The sequence below is a fragment of the Dermacentor silvarum genome, chromosome 10, assembly GCF_013339745.2.
Source record: "Dermacentor silvarum isolate Dsil-2018 chromosome 10, BIME_Dsil_1.4, whole genome shotgun sequence".
Taxonomy (NCBI): domain Eukaryota; kingdom Metazoa; phylum Arthropoda; class Arachnida; order Ixodida; family Ixodidae; genus Dermacentor; species Dermacentor silvarum.
Window position 1 is genome coordinate 15313051 of NC_051163.1, and position 26100 is coordinate 15339150.

The window sequence follows — 26100 nt, forward strand, 5'->3', positions numbered from 1 at the left end:
GCCACCTGAGCAAGAGATCTTGAAGCTCCCATATATTTTTCTCTAAAGCCTCCAGTCTCCAGTGCTGTGGCTTGTCAAGGGTCATAAACGCTGTCACAAATTCGTTCATTGTACCATCGCAGTGGCGAAGCCAGGAATATTTGCTGGAAATTCTAGGCACACCAGCGTCCCCCCCGCCGCCACCGAAATTTCTGTGAACCAGTATCCCTTAATTTCAGTGTACCATTTGTGTACCAGTATGGTGCCTAGAATGATGCCCAGAATGTCAGTCAAGGCACTCTTGAAATTTTTGCGTTCGAGTGGATTTTCTGACTGGCTAGCTATAAATCTCACGAACGTTTCCAACTCCCTCGATTTTTTTTTTTTTTTTTGTGACTGCTTTTTCTCTCCCCTATTCTTTCCGCCTTTCATTTCCCCCTCCCCCAGTGCAGCGTAGCAAACCAGAATCTTTTCGGGTTAACCTCCCTGCCTTCCCCACCCCGTTTCCTTTTCTCTCTCTCTCTCGTACAATGTACCATTGCAGTGGCTTAGCCAGGATTTTTTTTTTTTTCGTAAAATAGGAGGTGGGGGGGGGGGGGGGAACTCACTTGACCCGAGGGGAAGGGGCACGTTCCCAGGGCGCCCTCAACCCCCCCCCCCCTCCCCCCTATGATATGCTTCTGCTAGCAACACATATTAACAACTCAAAGGCCAATCTTCTGGGTTTATGCATTCACGCTTTACAGATCGACACACAACAAAACGCCTCAACATAAAACTGCCTTCCCCCCCTTTCCCACGTATCACCAGGACAACAAAGGAATGGACAAGCCAGAACTTATCCCCATCCTTATGGCCAACGCCATAAGGATCTGAATCTGAAATGAATCTGAAGGGGATCACAAAAAAAGTTCAATCTCCTTTTTGAAAACAGCTGCAGTTCCGTTCCTTTGTATAACACAAGCGAAGAGAGGAACAAGGAACCACGCGAAACTACTACCTTACGGCATCTTAAATGCCATGTTACAAGATCATCTAAGCTCCCTAGAAAAAAATATTATCATTGCAACAGATGCATCATAGAGCGAGAAAAAGACTGGCATTGGGATATTTTGTCCTGCACTCAACTGGTCTTTTTCTTTAAGATTGCCCGATTTTGTGCCTATTTTTTTGGCCGAGTTTTTAGCAGTAATCCTAGCTTTACGTAAATTAGACCAGACGACTACAACAGCTGCTATTCTTACTGACTCCCTTTCTGTATGCTCTTCCCTTACCGCCACTAATGATTCACCCATGCTAAAACTCTTTTACTTGCTAGTTCCTGCCCATGTGCAATGTGTTCATTTGATTTGGGTACCTGGTCATAAAGGTTTGTTTTTTAATGAAACTGCCGATTCACTGGCAAAGACCTCACTTTCCGGCTCTGTTCTTCCTATTCTACCAGTGACAGCACACATCATGGCGGCTAGATTTCGAATGCGATCAATTAGAAAAGCCTTATCAAACCCAGTTCTGACTGCTTCTCCAGATTATAAGCACCCGACATTTCCCTGGCGTAGCGAATACTGTAACACAAAGATGCTTGAGGTCTCTCTCACCAAATTACGTTGCCGTATTCCCTCCCTAAATTTCTACTTACACAGGTCGGGTTTGTTTCCTTCCCCCCTCTGCCCGTTTTGTAATGAGGAAGAGACAATTAATCACTTTCTTCTATCTTGTCGCCGCTTTACTGCGGCAAGAAAACGATTGTTGGAAATACCTTTTCGAAGGCTTGGCCTGGACTTAACAGAACCTAATATTCCTTCGTTCGGGGCGTCCACTTTGGGATTCAGCCACAGGGATGCTTGCTTCGCTGTCCAAACGTTTTCTTACAGAATCCAAATGAATACCCTACTAAATTCTATCTTTTTTTTTTTTACTTTTTAAGTTAATTATTACTCATTCAATATGACTTTCCTGATTTACTTTAACATATAATTCTACGCTGTTCAATACTAATTCCATAGATATTCGGAAATTTCTCCTCCATATTAATTTGAAATAATCCACCCATTTCTTGGCCAATCCCCCACCGTGTGTAGGAGCCACTTGCATGATAGGCTACAACAACAACAACAAGTTTTGGAGGGAGACAACCTTTATCTAGTGCAGTGTATATGTGTGTCGTGGTCACTGGAATGGCTGCAGATACAAGGCAGTTGGTGTGGTTTTAGCAGCCTATATTGAGCTCGTTTCACCTCCAAATATTGTAAATCCAAATTTGCCACAGAAAAAACAAGCTAGATTTATGAGGGGGGAACCAAAAGTAACCAGAATTTTCTTACTGGGGCAGAACAGGAGTTGCTAGATATCAAGTTGTCATACACAACAAGCAAAAGGAACATTGCACATTTCAGAACTAACTTCCAGTTTAGTATATGCCTCAATGGTAGAGCAAAAGAAAGTGACTCACTGAGTTCACCCAAAACAGCTAGCAGATAACATAAACCTTCTGCAAATGAACCAGTGGGAAACAAATTGCTCAGTGCAGAGTGAAGAAAACTGCTCCGAGGTATGGGGAAGTAACTTAAAATAAACACAGGCCCCAAGACTCTTGTAACATTTCAATTTTTATTCGTGTAAGACCCAAACTCTGCAATGGCAAAAATGTCAAATTTTATTGCAATAAATTAAGGAGTGTTTTTGAAGTAGCAGATCCCAAAGCTAGAAGATATACTTTATCTGCTCTATGTGCAAAATAGTTTGAGTTCACCACAAACACTAAGCCAGAAGTTAATTTTTGGGTGCAATAATATCCCTTTTGGATGCACTCATATTGTATAGAAAACCCTTCTGCGTCTGCTATTTCTAAAACTCTCCAATAACAACAAGAATTTGCCAAGCGTACATGCATTCCTTACTTTTAAAACAAAGCAACAAAAATATCTCTAAAGTGATTATGACTATAAATCCTCACATGTAAAGAAATAGAAAAAATTGCAGCTCTAAAGGCAAGTGTATAAGGCACGAGCACCATCACAGAGCACATCAGTAAATTCTTGTGCTTGTTACACTACAACCTAAGTACGTTATCCACAGAACACACTGACGCATAAGTCTACGATGCCAAAGGAGAAATGGCTGACATACACAGACTGAATGCATTGCGTCCTCACACACAGCACAACCCATCTATCGCAAGTTGAACAATGCCATACCAGGATGTCGGCTACAAGAACATCACAGTTTCCGCATGGAGGATCTGCAGCTACAAACTCTACTACACGCAAGACACGCACATCACTATCCCCTCGTGCCACACTGAACACATGTTGTCGTTGTGTTAGCATTACACATACATGCTGCGACAGCCAAGTTCAGATCATGCCGTAGCACCACTGATATTGGTTTGTCATATTGGCAACAAATGCGCACAAATGCTACCATTTCTTTCACCGACATTTGTACAGGCTACCTGTTCACTTACAGTCGAACCTCATTGTAATCAAGTTGCATGCGAGGCAAAAATAACTTCGTCTTATCTGATATTCATTATAAGCATATATTTGTTGCATGCTAATATCAGTAAAAAACACTATTTATTCACTTCTTTTAACCAATAACTTGTTATTTCAGTGTCTATCATACAGTCAAATCCGGATATATTGAATCTGAAGGGGATCACAAAGAAGTTCAATATATAGGTAATTCGATATATAAAATAAAAATTTTATGAAAAGCTTTTCAAGGGTGTTTTACTGCTGTTCGTTATATATACACAATAATTCGTTATATGTGGGTTCAATATATCGGCGTTCAGTTGTATTGTTGTTTGACTAGTCAAGTGGTATTACAGGGGCACAGTAATGGCTTACGCAGACGCAGGTGCTTCTTTGGATTGCCTCTCTCCTAGTCTCTGCAAAAGCACTGCATCACACCCAGTGCAGTGCATGTAGCATCCACAATACTAGACCAGTGATATTCTATTGTTTTGTACCTCACTGCATCTGTCCACATGCTTTGTTATGCTATGTATGCACTTGTGTGCATGTGCATGCATGTGCACACAAATGCAGCAAAGGTGCAAGTGGATGCAGCCTTGTATTTCTGCTGGCAACTGCATCGTCCGTGATGTGCATCCATCGCATTACCATTCAAATGACAAGGCAATGTTCGCTTCTAGAAAACATAAATATACCTGTGGCACTTTCCCCATGCCTACTTTTATGGCCTTTAAGCACCTTAATAGCAAGAACAATATGCAGCGAAGCCATGACCACAGAGAGATCACACATGAGCAATTTCAAGCCATAATAGAGCATAGCCCACCCGAAAATGTGACATGTGACCATGCATAGACACTGTGACGAGCATAGTGCACAGACAAATAAATTAAACACGTCATTTTGCTGTCCAAAGTCTATTATATATAAGCGACAACTTCATGCAAGAGAGATCTATCATATGTAGCATGATGTGAGAGATTGATACACTTAATAATGTTCCTCCCCCTTCCCCGTGTATCTTTCTAAAGCATTTGATGGCCCTTCCAGACAGGCATAGCGTAATGGCTGTGAAATGGATCATATGCAAGCCAATCTGTAGTGTTTTTTCTGGACACTCTGCAAACAATGTTATCTTTCACCTGTAACGCCACAAATGCAAGTGTAGCAATGGCAGCTTTGATCAATGTTGCTACTGTGTGAGCCCAAGCACAAAGCTGCCCACAAAAAGTTACAAGAGGTCGAAATGCTGTCTCAAATTGGTGAACTCGAGACAGCCTGCAATACCAGTTCCCAGACATGCCATGAGCAACCTTGAAAACAAATACCCGGCTCAGTGTGCGATTGCAAACAGTCAGCACAGTGCATGGATAGCTTGCAGGCCAGAAAATACTCTGATGCGCCAGTCTAGGCTTATTTAGAGTTTCTATTGGGCATCTCTTTCAGCACTTGAACGAGATAGCAAGAAGCTGCTGTTCCAGTTTACAAAACATTAAAATCAGTAGCAATGTATTTTCTGCAAGGAGAATCCAGCAAAATATAACAATGCGACTGAAAACAACATAATATGCTGCTGCTGGAAATAGGAGTGAGATAAATGAGCAAATAAAGACACACTCCTTTTCTCACTCACTTTTCAATACTGCACTGCAAGCCTGTATCTTAGGCAACCCACGTTCTGCACCTCAGCAATCACATCTACTCAGCTACCTCTTCACCTCTTGTTCAAATCTCACCGACCTCAAACTCTCTCAATGCACTCTCAAACAAGCATCACCAATGTGCAAGTTCTGCTGTGTGATGCCCTTGATAGGCTCTCATCTGTTCTCTTGCAGCAGCATGGCAAACTTCAGTTTTCTCAGCAATGATAAGCTGACGAGAAGGACTTGCCTTGGTTTTATTGGGCCATGCCTCTTATGCCTTCGTACTGCCCAATAAGCCGAGCAACCACTGCTGTATTACTGTTGTCTAGACAGGAGTGTGCGCATTGGACATGAATGCAAATAGGGATGATGCTCCACTGAGCGTTAAAGTCACTTTCATTGAGTGCAAACAGATGTGCGCTAGCTCTCCCCACGAGTCTAGCTTCTTCACTGCTGCATCGTGCGTGATGTTAGTTTCTATTATGGACACCTCCTAACATAAGCAGCTTGCCAAATTACAACAACCACATTCCAGCTTCCTACCTTGCAACTGCTTAGCACAGTAAGATCACGCCACAATAAAACTTGAACGGCTCTCTGACTACCTGCACAAAAATATCTTCAACAACAAACATGGCAATGCCTATTCCATACTTTGTTTTCATAGGGAAACAACCTAACCCACAGTGTTGCATGCAGTTTTTAACAATGATGGGAAGTGTTCCTCAAGCAAATTTCAACAGTATTCAACAAAACAGCAGTCAATAACCTGCAAAACAAAACTGAACAGTCATGCAGACAGAACTCAAAATAGACTTGGGCACTTCTATGAAAAAGCGACTAACAACAGACTATTCTAGAGGCATTAAATCCCAAAGGTAGTCAACAAATGCATCAGACCAGTCTGCAAATAAAAAAATGTACAATCATACATATAAAATGACTGCAAAACAAAGCTGTTCACTGCTAAAACAAAACATGAGGTGATGTGCAAAACAGATGAAAATGCACCCATTATGTGCAATTTAATTTGCCCACATACTACAAACAGATAAGTACTATGCTGCTATTCCGACAATCCTGCAAACTGCCATGATAATGTAAGAACACTGCTTCAAGCACATCAATATCATAGCATCTTAAAGCACTAGTCTAACAGTAGCTTATCAAGCACGCCAGTTTTTCAAACATAATTTTCTAAGGACACTCCTCCCACAGCCTCTTCAGTGTGGCAGTTTTTGTAAAATTCCATCCATCTCCATAAAAACGTGACAGACGAGCAGAAATATAAGCACAACCAGAAACAGCTATCAATAATGTATTTAGAAGAAAACACACACATTAAAAAAATCAGTAATACACTACCAACCAATTCCCCTCCTCTAATCCCCTCTAATTAAAAAAACTTGAAGTACACAGTCATGAAAAAGCATTTCAAAAAGAATACTAAATTTCATTATGCAAAGGCTTCCCATGTGCTGACAGCAACTTTCTGTAGGTTAAAATTGTGTGCAAACAAGACGAAAATAAATGCAGTAAGTACTGTATCAATGAAAAAATGCAAAAAAAAAAAGTGCATTTGGACTTTGAAGGGATGCTCAACTCTCCTGCATCCCCCTACATTCATCTTCCCAGCATGACTCTAGATTCTAGCATCTCTTGAAGTTTGGCTTCTTTGTATGACACATGCGCGATAAAGAGAGCCAGCGCCGTAATTACGCAGATACGACAGGAGATGGCCCGAATACTCTGATGCTAGTGCCTTTGGATGGCACTATCAACTGACATGAATAGCTCGGGCACAAAAGGAACTTACTCCATCTCTGCGACTTAAACATCTCCACCGACAAATGTGGTGCAGGGACTGATCACACATGTATTTTATAGCTACTGTATACGAACTGTCCAGCAAGTAACCAGCTGTATGATTTTTTCAAAAACAACTTCGTAAGAAAACAAAAAAAAAAAGATTACGGAGATCTGAGTAACCTTCGGCAAATGCAGATCATACAAAGCAAACAGCAGTTACGCTGTAGTCTGCAGTGACAATGCATCATTGGTTACCTAACCTAACCTAACCGTTATGGGCTGGCAACAGCATACCATCTTTGCACTATACTATCATGAGAAGCTGCAACCAGGGCTCTGCAAGCCTACGTTTAATTCGACTTCTACAGCTACAGTGTGCAACTTCTTTGACTTTCTTTCAATCAAATTGTTTGTGGTTTAAATTGCCTAGTGCAAGGCAGGGCACTGAGGAGTGGAAGCTGTACTCCACATGTTGGCAACGAACTCACACAAGGAGTTTTGAGGCCCAGACGGAAGGCAAAGATGAGTACTTGTTTTGGTGAAGACAACTCGTTTTCTGTATAACTGAATCCCGGTATTTCCAATGCTACCTCCTCAGAGCTTTAAAACTTGCTCATGCCTCAAGCACGATCGCCATGCAGCTGAAATACAAAGTGATGTGGTTCAGTGTAATGGTAGCAGAAGATCAAGGTTAACAAGAGCCCACCATCCTTCTTAGCTAGTGTCAGCCATGGACAGTAAAAAGCTGACCAGAGGAAATGAATCGCATGAATGAATTTCTTACGGACACCTGTTTCAAAGGTACTCATGCATGTCATAGCTGTAAGACGCAAGCTGTGATTATTAATTGCCTGCAGTGTCATGAGCACATTAAAATCGTGATAGCATTTTTTTTTTCCTTCTTAATCAAACCTAAAAAAATTGGCTCGCACACTATATTCACAATCATGCTATAATACTTTCAAATGTGGCATGCCATGGTAGGCATATTCTCTCAGTACTGTGCCCACTTTTGCAATGATCTACTGACTGTGCACTTTCATCGATTTTTGCAGCAGCTCTTTGAACAGATTGGCCAGATCATAGTGCACATACCCTGTACACTAACCAGCTAGTATTAAAAAGAACTAGTATGTCCTCCTAGTAATCCATAAATGTTAAGAAGGTTACGGACAAGCTAAATCTCTCTATTACCTACATCAGAATTCTACAAAATTAACATGACTAGGAATTTTAGATTAGCTCTCCAAAGAGCAACAAAGGTGCCTGTTGAATGCTTGACACTGCACTCGGGTATGTCCACGGACATACTGGACTTAAATTAAACCTCAGTATACTGAGATATTACTATTAGACAAAAACTTTGTTAAGAAAATCGTGGTTATTAAGCTTCGCCAATGTTCGGTGCATGTGAATAAGCTTACTGAGGACTTGGTTAAGAACTGTGATGAAAATTATTAAAAAATGAATAATCAATCTATTTAAATTTACATTTTTTATATTGAGTTTTAACTGTATGGAGGCAAGCTACACCACTGCCAAGGGATTTTCAAACAAGAACATATCCACAGCACTCCAAAGATAGATTCACAGGATGATGGAGACTTAAAGTTATCAAAAATGGCAGGAAAAAAGAATTTCCCAGGCTGTAGCCAACATTTCGACAAGGAGACATGTCTTCGTTCTTGACAAAGATAAGTCTTATTGTTGGCATCTTTCGTTTGACCACTGTTTATCTGCAGCAGATGTTTCAACAAAACATAACACCCAGAACATGAGAAATACATTCGAGACACTTCCAGCACCTAAGGGTAAAATAAAAATGCTGACTCCCCCGTAATCGAGAGTAGACGTAAGCATGAATGGCTACCATATGGCGTCTTCTGCAAGGGGGTTTTAAACTTTCTTGGTCTTTTGCTACCTGTGGTGCCACCACCTTAAACCGCTTTTCTTCTTCCAACAGTGCAGCGCGCTCAGCGTCTGTCGCTGCTTTTTCTTCTAGTCGTGGACTGCTCACAACTCATGGACCACTGGCGTTCAAATCGCAGCACCAAAAGATGTGTGGTGCACTGTATCTGCCTTTCGAGCGTCGCTACTGGAAATGACAAATTAAACTTCAGCGTACTATTAGTTACAGCTTGAGTGATATTGGGAACAAACATTAGGAATAAATCGGAAGAAATATTTTTTTGTAACTTTTTTGGGCAGTAACTAGCGTCTGTAATGCGGTCCTGTACAGGGGGTTGGGGGCCATAGACTGCATTTTCTTAAGTTTTGACTGGTTGCCCAGATTATCTCGTTATTCTCTCACAACGATGCCCGGATGTTCTCGCAGGTTCTCGTCTCGTTCTCCCACCCATTCTCGTCATGACTGCCTGGATAACGGCTCTGGATTTTTGCTTAAGGTCTCTTGAAGGTCGCCAACAACGGGAGCTAAAAGCATTTCGTGCTTAAAATCCAACAGGACCCATCTCATTATGAATGCCGACGTTATTGCAATTAGCAATGAAGCAATGTAGTGATACAGCATACTGCCGCTGCCGAAACACGTCATGTATGAGGCGTGCATGCAGCTGAGCTCCTCTCTTGCGCTTTCACTCAAGAAAACGCTGCACCATCTTGTGGCGTGACCACGAAGTCTACGCGTGGTGCCTGTATGAATATTTATTCGGACAAGATTATCTGAATATATGTGACACAGGTTCCATTTCACCGAGCACCAGAGAAATATTTTTTTTAATTATCACTGAAGACCGGAACATAACCAATGGCACATACAGTTGAACCTTGTTATATTGAAGTCACACCTGATACGAAAATACATTCGTTATATCCGATAATTCATTATATTAATGTTCATTATATTGAGGTTTTACTGTCTACAGTGCCCCAATTGGGTCCTATGGTTGGCTTCAAATTTGGTTCACTCAGCACAGCAGCTCGTGTTCCATCCATTAGACGTGAACTACCCAGTGATTCAAGTTCGCGTGAAAGAGGCTAGACGCGGATAGACATTAAGACAGGCAGACATACCGCAAATTGGGTGGAGTTCCAAAAGAGTGCGAATTGCATCAAAGAAGAAACACCATAGAACAGAGAAAATATCACAGAGGAAGAAGGACACTGGCTATCTATCATGGAATGACTATCTATGCCAACAAGTGTGTACTACATGTGTGTGACAAGTGGTCTGACGTATGCGCCATGTTCTGAGCATTTGATTATATTTCCACGTGTTATCTTAGAGTGTAGTTTCCAATGCACTAAAGCCAGTTGAAGACCAGCACCCTTCCTGTACTGTGATCTTTTCTCTCTTCGCGGTGTTTTTTTTTTTTCTCTGAAGTGCTGGAAATGCCTCAGATGTCTAAGTTCCAACTGGCCCAGCTTTCTGCATTATGTACCAAATGTCGCTGTTCATGTGCGATTTACCTGATGTAAAAGAACAGCGACACAGTGTTGTAAGAATCTTGCAAAGAGATCAATATCAGGGCAACATAGTATGAAAACACATAAGCTCTGAGATTTTGGTGGACACAACAGCAGACACCACTCAGGCCACCAATGCAATAGCAACTTGTGCTGACTCTGCGGAGACAACCTCCATCAGGCTCCCTTAGTGCGTGTAGCTCACAAGATGGACAATGTGTTTGTATGATTGTGGTTACGAAGGTGATTCTGAGCTGTGGTAGAGCTTTCTCATCCTGCTCAGCAGGGGTTCTTGCCGCCTGGTACCTTCGTCCACTCTTGACACTTGGAATCGTGACACACGACGAAATGGAAAGAAACCCGGCCTCTTGCGACCTGGCTGCTTTCCATGGTTTGGCGAGGAATCTGCTTCCTGCACAAGTTAAAAATGACAAGGTTATTCTAACTAACATGTTACGCTGTTGATTCTGTACATAGCTGTACATAGCTATACAAGCTCTCTGAAGATATTGTGCTGTCCAGAAGCAAACATGTACAGTTAGGATTCAGGGTTTAAAGGTCCACATCATGCACTGTTGTGCTCCATTGTGATTTTTCGTCTTATCCGTGTTTCATTTCTGGGCCAGCATAGCGCTGCAAGCCTCTGCATTTAAGCATTGTCACACTTCAATTTACCAATTAAATGAATTCAGATATCACAGAAAGATGTCATGTCAATACATTTGACTAAAAAAAAATGTCATTTTGGTCATTCTACGCATCAAATGTGCACCATCACAAAAGCAAGCACATGAAGTGCTCCGCTACCACGATGACACTACTAAGCGGAGCTATGGCCAATGCATGAATGCATGACCTAAATCTGCAAGTTCTGCTTCCTGACTACTATATGCAAAGCTGCTTTTGCAACCAATGTTAAACAGCCCAATATGTATTTGAACCATGTGTTCTACTGTGTGAAATCATTTGCTCTTTCTGAAGTGTAATCGACAAATTTACCTAACAAGCTTAGGAAGAAGTTATGTGCTTAACAGACAAGGATGAGAGAGCAGAGACAACCAACTAGCCAGCAACAAGTTTTATTGAGATTTACCTAACATGTGTATTTTAATTTAAGGTTCCTTTAAAAGGACCTGTGGGGATGCACGATTCTCACGTGTCCCCTGATGTCCCCGCATGGCTCCCATCTCCAGTAATCTGGCTTTGCCGCGTGGCTTTACGGCAGCAGGCGATCGGTGTGGTTGCGGCGTATTACGGGAGATGGTGCTAGTGTTGCACTGCTAATGCCACCTAATGGCGGGGTTACTAGGGCGCACGAGGGAGCAGGGTCTTCCTCTTTGGTGTGGGGTTGGTGAGCAACGCGGTCGTTTCAGTGCGTGCACCGTCCCGAGAAGGCTTAGGAGCACTGACACCGGAATGGACAAACACGGATCGTTCGAACGCGCCACGGTTCGCGTGACCGTACACGTGAACGGCTAAGCGTTGGTGTCTAGCATGCGGGCGAACATATTCGCTTGCTATCTGGTCACGGTGAGTCGGACTTCCTCGATTTGTCGTGTGCCCATCAGGATGTTCCATGGCTAGTAATTCAGTTAGCAGGCATTAGTGTATGAAAGGTGCAATAAATGCCCTTTTGATTGTTTGCACTACTGTGTTGTCGTTCCTTTGTCCCAAGAGCACGTGTGAGACCCCACAGACTTAATGAGAAATAGATTTAGAACTTTCGCTGCATGCTCTTTTTAAAAAGCTTGAAGACCAAACAAACAAATCCTCAGTAGCAAAACAACTTCAGCTTACCGTGGTTTCTGACTTGCTACGCTTGAGCTGGAAAGTGACTCTGGGCTTTGTCTGCGAAGATGACGGCTCCCCGCCAAGCAGGCTCTCCAGTTCCCAAACACTCATGCGGCCTCCACCAGGGTGCTCTTTTCGCTGCTCAGGTGTGGACAATGCCCTCGACAGGTAGCGCACCATGTTCTGCATACACACAATGCCGATGAAAAGCCATGTACAGCTTTTGTCAAAAGTTTCGATGCAACTGCACTCATGACTAGACCTGTCACCAGGCAGCATAATACCATGGCCGGCACTGGACTTTTGTTGCCTCAAAGCACCTTGCTACAGCAGCATTGCAATGGGGCCCAGTGACAGGTCTTGTAAATCATACAGCGGCACTTAAACTTTTGACGAAGACTGTAGATTTTATGAGATAAGGCACTTTCTTTTGGAACCAAAGTGTACTCTCTCCCATAAGAGCCTTGGCTCTTCAGCCTTTTAGCTGTTGATAGGACGTCTGCACAACTTTTGGAACCAACAAATCATACACAGTTATGCCAGTACTCCACAACTCCTTTCACTTCATTACCGGACGAATGCAAGGTGGAAAGGGAGTGAAAGATTCCAAAGCAAGGGTGAAAAGCTGACAGTGTTGCCACCATGTGCAGTTCACTGTAAAACTTGATGCTTTTACTGAGAAGCCCATGTCTGGAAAGCATCACGGAGTCCTGACTTACCATCGGTGGAGGACGATTGGCCAGCTGCTGCACAACTGTCTGGTACACATCGTCATCTTCTGCCTCCTGTTGTCACAAAAGAACAGGCACGGTTTAGCAAAACTTGTACTAGTGAAAACAAGCAAGTCTGTGCGTAATTTTCTACAAGGCTGAATTTCAGCAGTGATTTCACAGACATCTAGACATGCCGTGTGTGAGACCACCTGTGTTCTTTTCAAACACTCATGCTGTTACCTTTTAAACGGTCATTAACACTTAGCAAGTGCATCAAGCACAAGAATGTGTCTATCTTTCTTTTATACCATAACATAATAATGCAGATAGCTTTTCTAACCCATTAAGTCACAGTGGACACACTGGTGTAGGTGATTGCTTAATACCAGTTCTGTGCAGCAGTGGCAAAGAAAAAGCCACACAAATTAAGCTGTAGCTCAATCGAAGCCTCTTCTTATTCAAAGTGGCTCTATTTCACTTCAGTCTGCCGAGTACTGCAGCACACAATCACTTTAATTCAGGCGCTGCCATGTTTCACAGACTGTTTAACGTGCCGCATTCTGTCAGCAATGGTGAAGTAGTTTTTCCTTCTTCGTAATGCCTGCAGTCAATAATTAACTTGTGCATGTGCTTTGGGCCAGAGATTCAACATTCTGTGTGAAGCAGTGCAATGTGACTGACTATGCGCTAAATCGAGATTTAATTATTCTGTAATTAAGAGGACTAGCTGGAAAGTGTATGAAAGATCACCCTAACACCTGGACTTTTTTCCGACTAAGTCTGCAGCTCCTCGGAATATAGAGTGGAATCTCGTTAATATGATCTTCATGGGAACCGGAAAATAAAGCATATCATCCGATAATCATATCATCCAACGTATTATGCAAGTAAATCGGTGGAAAAAAAAATTATCCCGAAAAACGTGTTACACAGAATCGTATGAACGAGGTTCCACTGTATATTTATTGCACCTTGACATCCTTTCAATAGAGTATGCAGTTCCTTGTAATAAAATTATGGAACTACGATATATCTATGGCCTTCCAACACAATTTGTAACTAAAAAGGATACTGTATACTCATGAAAGGAAGCTTAGCACTTCTAATCATTGCAAATCTATGTTGGCATGCTTTCACACAAAATATACATTGCTTAACTATGAGAATAATTTGAGCTATTCCATTTGTGGTATGTTAGGAACAGTGGCAGAATAGACAAAACAGTTGGCACAAACCTCTATCATGTTCTGCAGGTCTTGGAGATTTCTGCTAGGCGAAGCTGGATCTCCACTCTTACCATCCAGTTTCTGCAAAGCATGTACAGAAGCTCGATTCCGAAGATGCACTCACAGGTGTGAATAAAACATGATCAAAAAGAAACAAGGTATCACACATCTTATGCGTAATTACTAAATTGAATGTATGCATAATCATCATCAAAACATGGTCTAGCCTATAAATGCAGCATATGTGAATGAACCACATCACTTTCACACAGACCTGTGAAAGTTGAAATGAACATCTTCATAGTTCATTTTTTGTAGCTCTCATTTCATACCAGGCTGACAATATCTGCAACACCAGGTAATACCATGAAGCTCTTTGGAAGTGAAGTCACAGGAGCAGCTTAGGCTTTACAGTACAAAACCGTCATGTTATTGATGTCAGCTGTACTCTCTCTTTCGCATGCTGTCGGCCAAAGTCTATGGAACATAGGAACAGTGAGAAATCAGAATTTCTGCACACTCTGGTTGAAAAGCATGTACTGTCCTTACACAAACACAAGTTTTCCTTGCGTATTTGTGAATATGAAAAAGTGCCTCACACTACATTTGGTATCATATGTTATTGTATTGCGAAAGATATTTTCTCCCCTTTCAACCACCATGTGACAGGACTTCACTGGAATGCAGAGCTCTCTGTATGTCAGGAAGAATGCACATTTCAATCACTCAATGACATTTATTGATTCATTTTGAAATATACCTACATAATATTGAATTCATTTGGGGACACCAGTCGGTGAGCAAGAAAAATCCCAATGGGAGGAAAGGAGGTGACGGCACACAAGGGCTGACTAAGCTCGCTTTCTTAAAAAAGCTTGGGCTTATTTTAGGGACTCTCAATTCAAGCTTCATACTCCGTTTCATACTTAGTAGGCAACTGTGCAGAAGCTACCCAAGTAGTTCTGTCAGGAAGTCTCACTCCATGCGTTTTACACCACAGTTGTTTTTGACCTGCGACTCTTTCTCCAGAATAACTACTTTTCATACTATTACATTTACAACTTGTGGACAGAAGGTCACATCAAACCACACATTATTTGAGCACCCACGCGCTTCCAGCATGCGATGTACTATGTTTTGGCTGCAAATGCAACCGGTGCACTGCGGTCGTCGGTCACACAAGTGTATCACTCCACTCATTGATTAACATGGTTCAGATCTGCGATACCTTCCATGTCTTATATACGTCATTTTTGTGAAATAAAAGGATTAAACGTAGTGTAACATCGAATTACATGGCGTACACCTATATCTTTCTTTCACATGTGATGCGCTACTTCTTGCTCACACATGCAACCAGTGAGAGAAGACTCTCAAGCCTTCGTAGCGCTGCCTGCTATGTGTGAAATGAGGTATAGACAAAAGTGCATCACAGTCCTGTTAAAACAGCACAATGCACCATCTGCAATGATGAGGTGCATCTGTAGGTGTGTGCATACCTGCGATACAGTAGTGGTGCAGGTCGAGGCATCTCTCCTTTATGCCTCTCTCACTTTCTGTAGGTGTGTGCACTGTTGTAGAGCTATGGTTGCATTACAATTTGTTAGTTCACATTATAAATTGTGATTATAACGTTATTATTTACTGACTGTTTTCTTTTTTTCTCAAAAGTTCCTCCTCTCACTGTAAATCACAATCGCATTATATTCGTGTAAATATGGTAATTAAAATGTGCACGCTATGCTAGTGCATGAAAGCATAACAGTAAACTTCTTGGTTCCTGTTTTCGCAACAAGCTACAGTCTCACAACCAGAAATTCAGTCTTCTAATCGAACCCATGCATCATAAATATTTGTAAGTGACTTAACAAATAAAAAGAAACCACCGTTATATTCCGAAAAAAAGAAAAAATCAGCACAAGCTTTGCCCACGAAACCACACTGCACAAGGTGCCCGCACTTCTGTGCTCCAAAACGTAATTCTTGACGGATGCCGACAGTAAAACAAGATTACCTCCATCATGACGGCACAAAAACAAGTGAATGTACAGTCTATATCACACTTAGGGGAAAACTCGGAGCACCTTGCAAGGAGCTCCGAGTTTTCCCCTAAGTGTGAGACAGACTGTACCTGGCTGGTGCACCTATACAAATTCTCTATTAGTTGGACAGTGATGTACTGACCACTGACAGTGGTGTATTGGCCACTCTTGAGTTGTCGTCGACTACAGTCACTTTCACATGGCAGCTAGAACACAAGAGCTTGCAAAACCAATGACTGTGGTACGAGTACAGATTCATTTTGTTGGCCTCTTACAAGCCATGACACTGTAGTCATTAAGAAAGTTTATCATCTTAGCGCAACTCTTCAGTTCCAGAAAAACTAGAAGCATTAAAACAAATCAGTAACACCACGAAACCACATTTCTTTCACAACATGAAAGAAAAAATCTGTTTCTGCTTACAACTTGTCCAGGTATACATTATTTTGTGACGTGGTTCTTTGACATCATGGCATGTCAAATATAAATGATATAAACAAAGAAGACTAAATGTATAACTAGACTCGTACTTCCTCCCTGTTATTTAACTGATATTGTTAAGCCACAATCTCACCATTAAGTAAGAAGATGGTTGAGCAAAACAGGAGGCGATACAACTCGCATTTACATTCTTCCAAGCTCATTTAAAAGGCATGATCATTCTGTGCAGATAAAAAAAAAGAAAAGTTAAAAGCTACGATACCAAAACGCACCTTCCACTCTTCAATGAGTTTGCCCATGTTGCTTGCCGCTGCACCGCCCAGGGTCTTGTTGTAGTCTCTCGCAACCTGTAGAAAATATGAGAATCAGTTACACAGAAAGCTTTTACGATTCTTAAAGTGGCACTACTAAAGGAATCAAAACGTGAAATTTAGAGTTTATTTTTTGAACAGCAACGAAACGGTCACCACCAAAATTGACTTATTTCTATCGAAAGTCTATTTTTCTGATTATATGTGTAAATATATTTCGCATAATTTTTCAACTTGCACCTCCTCACCTCCTCGGTGCCAGTAATGCTAACAATAGAGAGTCATCTTCATTTATAACACAAAAAGGCCAAAAGCTGCACTGACTACAGGCTTTTGGTTATAGTCACAAACAAAACATGATGCGCGTGAACCAGGTTTAATGGCATGAGCTGTCGGAGATTAGCAACACCTTCTAACAAGTTCATCGCTCTGAGATGTACAAGGTAAGGTGTTCAGAATCGAATGGTTTGCTTACCTTAATGTCATGCTTCCAGAACCTTTTAGTACCTTGTAGGCTTTTAGCAGGTGCAATCTCCTTGATCTAAAAAAATAAAGCGCATGACAAAGTTCAGCTTTATTGCACTAGAACTTGCCATAGGCAACATACACAACATATTTTCTTTAGTTAAAACAAATACTTTAAAAGAATTTCAATGAGCATATCGCGCAGTTCAGCCTATTCAGGTGACTTACTTAAGGAGGTAAACATTACTTGCATCGCCAATCACAATGTTCAGCAAACTGACTAACAATGTTCCACTAATTAGTTCTTCTTTTAATTGTTCAGTTTAGGACGTATGTTGAAATTTTGAAATTGAACCCAAGAAGTAGTAAAGTCACGTCTGCTTAGCAGAAATCTTATGACAATTGCCACTTTCGAGATATTCATAGATGAAACGTAACACGAAATACTGTATTTTCTTGTATAAGGCCCCACTTTTTTTTCTGAATTTTTACTGATGCGGGCCTTACATGAGGCAGACTTACGACACACACAGAAGCCTCGTACTGTGATCAGAATGCTATGCAAATAAATTCAACCACTGGGAGCCGACTATAAACATATTTACAGTCTCCAACTGATTTTTTGGACATAGACTAGTGCCATCTTGTAGTGGCTTGTGGGAATCAACCAGCAGGTGAGTATATATGCACATGACGTTTTGTGAAACTTGTTTTCCAAATTTTTGCCCTACCAAGTATGGGTGTAGGCCTTACACAAATAAATACGGTACGTTGGTGTCCCAGTTAATAGTTTCCCCCAAATCCTCAAAAAGACAAGCAGGTGGGCATTTAACAAGGCAAGAGTGATCTTTTATTACACGTCAACATTTATAAACTCACTGTTGTTATAGGGTCCATGCCAAAGATGATATTTATACAGTGCACAGGGAACTGGATAACATGGCATTCAAAGTGGAAACTACACATACAACAATATTTTTCACTGTGATGGCAAAAGTTCCAAAGAAAAACAAATCAACAGTGACAATGTGGTTACAGCTAGGTAAGACAGCGCACTTATGAATGGCACAAAAACACAGGACAGACAGGTAGATACGTGCACTCCCAACTGAAAGTTCACTGAAGGCAAAACACCTTTCTTCAATATACAAACCTATGGTCACATGATTCTGGAATGTGCAAACAAAGCAAGATCACGACAATGGCCCTGTCACATCAGCAAAGGGAGCTGATACATGTGCCTGGCATGTACTGTATGTGAAATGCCTCAGCAACTTTTCTGGTGAACAACCTGGTATCTTTGAGCCAGTGCTGCCAACTCTAGGGAAATTTCCCTAGATTTAGGGATTTTAAGCCATGTTTAGAAAAAAAAAAGGAAATTTGTCCAAATCTACAAAAAATTTACATAAAGTTATTGAAACAGTGGCACAGCTGACATGATGGTGCATTTTGATTTTAGACATCGCAGATTACTTTTGCATTAGCATGCAATGTATGACTTTTGATCATATTACAGCTCAGTGAACACATCTCGCTAAGCTAACAACAGGGAGCGGATGCCCTGGTCTCATTAAAAGGGGCTAAAACACTTTTCTAACTAATCATACAATGGCCTCACTATTAAAGGCTGTCGTCTCACAAATCTCACGGTGCAAAGATGTTTCGAATCGTTCAACTATAGGCTGAGTTATCGCACCGATACCCAGCTTTCTTTCTCTTTTTGTCCCCGCTAGCGCGCTGGAAGCTACATGGTGGAGAAGCCAAGAGAGCAAAGCCCCGGCCAAAAGTGCCACAGCAGCAAAACGGCTCATCGTGGCGCCCCATGGCGGCTGCGGTAGACTACGCTACGCAGCACGCTGCTGCCATCTTGCAGACCACATGCAGCTGATGCAGCTACGCGCAGTGCAAAGATGAAATGATATTTCTGTCTTTTTGAGATCACAGACATATATATTTTTCATTTACGTAACTCAAAATTAGCAATTATGAATTATTGAGAATGCTCTCGCAATCATGAAATCATGAAATCAATTAACAGCATTGGTGGGTCCAGCTGCTTTCGATGGTGCTGCATGACGTCATTGCGGAAGCGAAAGCAAGAGATTTTTTTGCTGTTTTTGACACGAGATTGAAAACTCCCTGCTGCATGCAGTGCAGTAATATTTGGATCACATGTTCATAGCAGCCTCTACGCCAGATTGGCCACATTTTCTTATTATGTTCAATATGTGTTTCAGGGCCCCTTCAAGGAAGTACTGCTTCTGTGATATTGCCGTTAGCGCCTCTAGCTGTGCTGTCAATGTCTGTGCACTCAATATTTATCTGTAATCGGCAAAATAAACGTATGCTTACAACATCAAACAAAGCAGTATGGGCGAATATGGGCATAAGCTGACACGTATACCTTCGCCGAGCGCAACAATGCGGTCGTAACACTAAACAGCCGACTATTCACGCGTATATTGAAATTTACCGGGAACCACTCATAGGCAGAGTAACGTTGGACAGAGTCCCAGTGGCCATGTGTTTGGCCCAGTTTTGCTTTAGAGCAAAGATAAAACTTGGCTGTGTGTCTATTTGCTTCGCTGCTAATGATGTGTAAGCGAGTAAGTGTGGTGGTTTTACGTCAGGACACGGCATGCAAAAAAAAAAAAAAAAAAAACTATTCACCTCTTTTACATTGGGGTTATGAAGTAACACATTGTTTTGATACTGTTACATTTTTTAAGGCAGGCCTGGCACTCAACAATTGGAATAAGGTTCCATGTAATCTTGGCACTTCGCTCTACGTGCCAAACAACTTTGGACAACAATAAAGTATAAGCCTGTTGACGTCTTTATTGAATTCGGGCTTAAGCAGGGGGCATTATTGTTAGCATAACACCTTGCACTGTGACATCATTTCAGCATCAGTGCAGTGACTTCATTATTTGAATATCTTAAAACAAGCTTAGAAATAAATTTTAACTATAAAGTTTTTAGTGTATTTTCATAATACAAACAAAAATTTATCTTCACAGAAATCATATCAACGAACTGATTAACAACCAATTTTTGCACAAATCTAGGAATTTTTAAAATTCAAGTTAGAGGAAAATGGCTTTGGTGATTGGCAGCAATGCTTTGAGCACCGAGTTGGTGTTGATATGCATCTACACTAACTCGCCCAATGCTTTGCTATACTAAGACAGAGTGTCTACCTTAAGGACAAGCGTTCCTGCGAGAATGATGCAGAGGATGTTGACCACTGTGAGGCAGAAGGAGATGACTCCCAACAGTGCGCACTCCTTGTGCATGCTGTACTTGTCGAAGTAGTAAGGAGTGTAGTCCAGCGGTGCTATGAAGGCCGGGGACACTGTCAGGGTAGTTCCTGTTACGTTGACCTGAAACAAACATGGCCCCCTGATACAGTGAGAAACAGTTCGAGGCTACACAAATTTGTAATCTGATGTAGACACAATACTTGAGATAGAGGTAGAAACAGGAACACTTCTGGCAACATTGTGTTCAGTTGTATTCAAGCGTAATGCACTAGAAATGATAGGCGTTGCAAGGCTCTTCACTGCTAGTGTGTCAATGCCAGCAGGTTAGCAAGGCATAGTAGCAAATTGCAATCGGAGTTCTGCATGCTTTGGCTGCAAATAGTGTCACAAAGTATCACCACCACAGTTCCGGTTTCCATCAACCACTGTAATAGTAATACATATATTGTGGGAATCCTCGGGTTCCATGACCATCGCACGCGTGACGAACGCCGCGTCGGGCACACGCACACCAGGCAGGGTGTGGAGAGGAGAAACTTTCCTTTCATGGGCAGCGCACGAGATTCGCAGGCGCTATCAGCTCCACTGGGTGTGTCACATGAGATCTCTCTGACAACGCCCAAGTCTCTTTGGACCCCACCAAGCTGAGAAGGTGGAAGTCTTGGCTGCTGCTCCCGTTTTCCCGCACATGGTTAGTCAACCGCGTTATGGCCGTGGCAGTCGCTGAGGCCGCCTGTATCCCCAGCTGGTAAGTCAGAAGTCCTTCTTTACCTAGCGTATTATTCTCTTCGAAGGAACCCTCAGCGATGTCATCTACAGCTAGCAGGCTTGCTCGAAGTGTTAGGTGCAATCATAATAAATTGTACACGTGGTTGTTGTCTATGGTTTCCACGAGCTTGTACAGGACCGCGGTTGATGGGCAATGCGTGCGCCAACCCCGGGGCTCGGCGTGCCGTTGGCATCTCCCCTTATCCCGAGAATATGTAAAGTCAAAACCCCACAATGTGGCCAGATTTCACAGTGCACATAGCATAGTGGAGCAAGAATGCAAATAACAGGAGTTACAGGTAGACGTTGAGTGTAGTGAGCTTGCTTCATGGTTCGAGCACAGTGCCAACTTCATTTCCTCTTTATACAGAGCAGTGTTGGTTCCAACTTGGGGTTGAGAAAAAGAGATCTGAGGTCACGAAACATGATGAAAAAGTTGCGTCTGAATGCAAGCAAACAAGTATTGCCTGTGTGATGGCTTGCTGGCCATGTGGGCTTCTAAACCTTTTCACCAGTCATACACAGGTTGGCTACAATGCTTCCTTAGCGTTTGCAATGCAACGCCAGGAAGTCCTACTCATACACCATTGTTGATAATTGAGCAGGTCGACGTCCCTTGTTTCTTAGAAATGCCTGTTGTCAATGGCTAAGTTCTGGGACACTGCGGTTGCAGGTCTGTCTTTCTGCCACAAAACGTACATGCCAGTCTGACGCTATTTAGTGGCATAAGAGCATGGCCAAATACAGCACTATCGATAATCAATATTATTAGATCGTGCCAAAATAATCGTGCACCAAAGTAGGACATGTCCCACCCGAAATCAGGCAACACAGTCACTACTGAGGTACATAAAACACAGTTTGCGTGCTCAAAGAAACACATAGCTGCACCACTACACTATGCATGTACTATCGACCAAAAAAAGTTTACGGACCAAGGGATCTGACAAAAACCTGCATATCTCCACAGCCTCAAAACACCCAGCCTGGTATTCCCATTTCCAGCCTTTACTGGTACATGCAAACAACATTGCGATGTACGGTTCTACTGGCTACTTTTAAAGGATGCTCAGATATCTAGCGTTTTATGAGATCCCGTGGTCCGTAAACTTTTTTGGTCGATAGTACATCATTAGGAGTGAGCCAAGGTTATCAAATAAGCAGCACTCCCCTCAGAAAATGTGGCTAGCATATAAAAGCACACAAATAAATGTAATGATATTGTTTACCTCAATTGGGTCTTGCGTCATTGACTTGAACACCTTCACCACAGACAGTGACCACAGGATTCCCTAAAGCAAAACACAAGAACAGTTAGGAAGAAAATGATCCTGACCAAAGGAAGACAAATCTAGATTTTCTGTGTGGGAAACTTTACATGTAAAGTTCAGAACAGCTTGGATTAAGCTGTCATTTGCAAAGAATTAGAACATGACAACTGCATTCATGTCACCAAACTTGACAAATATGTGTTCAACCAGTATAATTTTCAGCCAGTACCAGGCAGAGAAAATACTGACACTGTTGATGATCGGTGGGAGGAGAGAGGCAGAGATGGCTACGCCCACCAAGCACGCAGAATTCCCGCCTAGAATTGCCATGGCAACGCCACCACCTGATGGCAGGGCCACCAGGGACCCTACCCAGAGACTTCTCCAGTGACCCCTGCAAGCAAAAATGAGCACTAAAATAGTAGTAAGCAGCAAAAACTGTAAATGGTAAATATGTAAATATTCCCTTCGCAATAGTAAATATGTAAGCAGTAGCGGCAACCTCTGCTTTTCTGCTAGGTTGTCTAATGCATCGTGACAGCCCTAAAAAATTTTAACCACTCTACCATGAATACGTCATCTGTTCTATGCTGTTTGTCTGCTAGGTGCTCCAGTAACGATTGTGTTTTATAACTAAAAATGTGGTATTCGAGACAAAATAATGTTTCCGCATTTCAGAAAAATGCAGGGCAACACATTGTTAATAAAATAGCAGTGGATCTAACAGTACATGTTGACACCGTATTTTTCTAAAGTGCTTCTAGGTGCAGCGAATGGTTACATTTCATCTACTGGCAGACTTCAATTCTATGATTACATCTTTCCAACACTTCAACGTCTCTCTCCAAGACGAAGGAGGCGGCATCTTGGAGAGAGAAAAGAGCCACCAGCCACGGCTCCTTTTAGAATCCTGACGCATCCAAAAGACGTCAGGTAACATCAACTGTTCATGAGGAACACTCCCTGATGTTTACTCTCAGTAGTGCAAAAAGTGTCCGCGTATCTGTCAAAGCGTTAAAAAAACACATAGCACTGCTATGCCTCAGATCATCTCACCGCTGAAGAAGCCGATCACAGGCTCTGAAATGTTGGATTTTTAAAAGTAAAATCAATTTTGGTTGGAGTTTCTTTGTTCTTTATTTTAGTTGTTCCCAACCAGGCTGATATCTGCCGAATGTTTACCTTTGATGATCATATTGGCAATTATCGCAAAATTCTTACGTCTGCCACTGCTGTGGATCTTGGGCAACAAAAATTATCATCTTGTCTCAAATCTCGCATTCTTAATAGTAATCAAAGAGAACCACAGCTGAAGCACAAGGTGTGTTTTCTCCAGCATATTGCATACTGCTGAAGGGCCTCACTGTGCAAGCCAACCGGTGTGGCCATTTGTCACAAGAATTCTGATATGCTTAGGCTATCTGCTGACCATGCATTTTCACAAAATACACAGATGCTCGTACCTAGAGCTCATCTCGGGGTTGGGCCATCGTGACGGACTCCAGCTGGAACCTTCGTAAGGTGGTATATCACCCCAGAAAGCATTCAGAAGGCCAAAGAAGAAACCTGTGAACATGAAGAGAAGTGGTTTTTCTGACGGCAATCAGATATAATTTTATACCTTCATATATTTGCACAGGTCACATTAACTAAATGTTTACACTATTAAAATATAACAGAAGGCTCTACATTAATGGAACCAACTCTGTGTTACAACAGCTGTCTCTCCTACTAAACATTTTTACACTATATCCCAATATATAATTTAAAAATATGTTCATTAATTTTCAATTAATCATTAAATGACTTGGATATCAATTAAAGCCTTAGATTGAGTTGAAAAGCACCGAGAAAGTGTTCTTCCTGAACTAAGTTAAATTAGCATTTGTTCTGTAAATTTCTTGACACTACTTATGCGTATGTTGTAATTATGGCTTCATGTTGTGTTGGTAAACGTTTTGCTGAATCCCAAGTACTCATCACTGTAATGCCTCTCACAAATCATACTTTAGTTCTCAGGTTCTATACTTTCCATATATTTATGTATAATATCTATCATGAAAGGATCAATAAACTTCTTCTAGTTTCCTTACTTAGGTCCTCATGTAAAGGCCCTGAAAGAAAACCCCAAATATGAACACAATGTTAATAGGGAGCATATAAGCTTATTTGTCTGCTTCTGCTAGTTTTCCTAGTTATTTACCCAACTCAGCCTGATTTAGCCATTGGACTGCAGTGATCAAGGAACTAAGAGTAGATGCACAGCCCCCCCAATAGAGAAAAAGTATTTAACAAATACAATTTATAGCAGAATGATAATGTCAGAAAAGTGAAGCAAATTCTGCAAACCTAGTTCTGGGACTCTGGTTTGGAGAAGTGGTGAAGGTCACACTGCTACATGAACTCACCAAAGAGCAGGCAGATGAAGAGACCAATCAGCTCTGTCTTCAAGCCAAGTTTGGTGAGAGCTGTGTCACGAACTATGATGCCAAATGTGATTGCCATTATGGGACCCTTCAAGAGATTATGAAATGTACATGAGAACACAAAGTAAAAGTGAAATTGAGTGAGGCACTTTCTCGAGGCACTGGTCCCCGTATTTACAAGCACACCTCGACTTGAAATTCCTTCCAGATCTTGTGGAGTAAAGGGAAGCAGCAACCCTTCATTGAAGTAGCCACTGCATTCTTTTTTTTTTTTTTTTTCAATAGTTGCTGCAGTAAAATAATGCTGCTTGGTGATTACTGCAATAATGACTTCCCGGCGAAACATCACACCTTTCAACCCACCCTAGCATTTTCAAGTAGGCATTTCAAGTGTATGACAACAAAACTTTAGCTTTGATTCACCAAGCAGGCTTACTGAAGCACACTGATTACTGAACTCAAGTGAAGGGCAGCAGAGTCAAGGATGAGCTTTAAGTTGTGGCACGCTTGTGAATATGGAGGCAAAAGATTGAAAAAGAATGTGTCAAGACAAGGTCAACTAAAACACACACAAAAAAAGTGATTGCACAATGCATAAAAATGACATTGACCACTATTTTTTTAACAGAGAACTACAACACATATAGCTAAAATATCCCGAATTAGTATGGCTCCACACAAAGAAGGAAGCATCTGAGAATAATGCCTCAGCTTAAACATATGCATACTGCAACGCCGGAATGAAACCCAAACAAGAAAAAATTAAGAATACATATTTATGCCTCCCAACTCACCAATATTTGTGACATGAGCATGATTCCCTTTTGGACAATAAACTTAATGGCAACAAAATTTTTTGTGATCAGCTGCATGCAGATGATTCATTGGGCAATCGATAAGGGAGTTTGTCTTTCAATTTCTCAATCAACATGACAAGGCAACACAGAGGCTTTGAAGACACGGGTCTCTCTATAATGTGCACCTGAGAGCTCATGTACTACATGAACACTTTTTCATTCTGGTCGCCTCCCAATGTGGCTGCTG

The 26100-nt window shown here is 41.7% G+C and overlaps 1 protein-coding gene across 1 annotated transcript in view; it reads right to left on the minus strand.

Annotated features, from left to right (window-relative positions):
* Positions 1-2571: 2571 nt before the first annotated feature.
* The window catches only part of LOC119466619 (uncharacterized), a 35930-nt gene continuing 12401 nt past the window's right edge, over positions 2572-26100 (minus strand). Inside the window, exons 10-20 of the mRNA XM_037727138.2 lie at positions 25039-25144; positions 24094-24196; positions 22880-23024; positions 22589-22651; positions 20529-20711; positions 17339-17404; positions 16825-16899; positions 14079-14150; positions 12850-12915; positions 12137-12313; positions 2572-10751 (exon numbers count right to left, since the gene is read on the minus strand). Of these exons, the coding sequence (XP_037583066.1) occupies positions 10575-10751; positions 12137-12313; positions 12850-12915; positions 14079-14150; positions 16825-16899; positions 17339-17404; positions 20529-20711; positions 22589-22651; positions 22880-23024; positions 24094-24196; positions 25039-25144 (1233 nt within the window). The 3' untranslated portion in view covers positions 2572-10574. The remainder of the gene's footprint in view (positions 10752-12136; positions 12314-12849; positions 12916-14078; positions 14151-16824; positions 16900-17338; positions 17405-20528; positions 20712-22588; positions 22652-22879; positions 23025-24093; positions 24197-25038; positions 25145-26100) is intronic.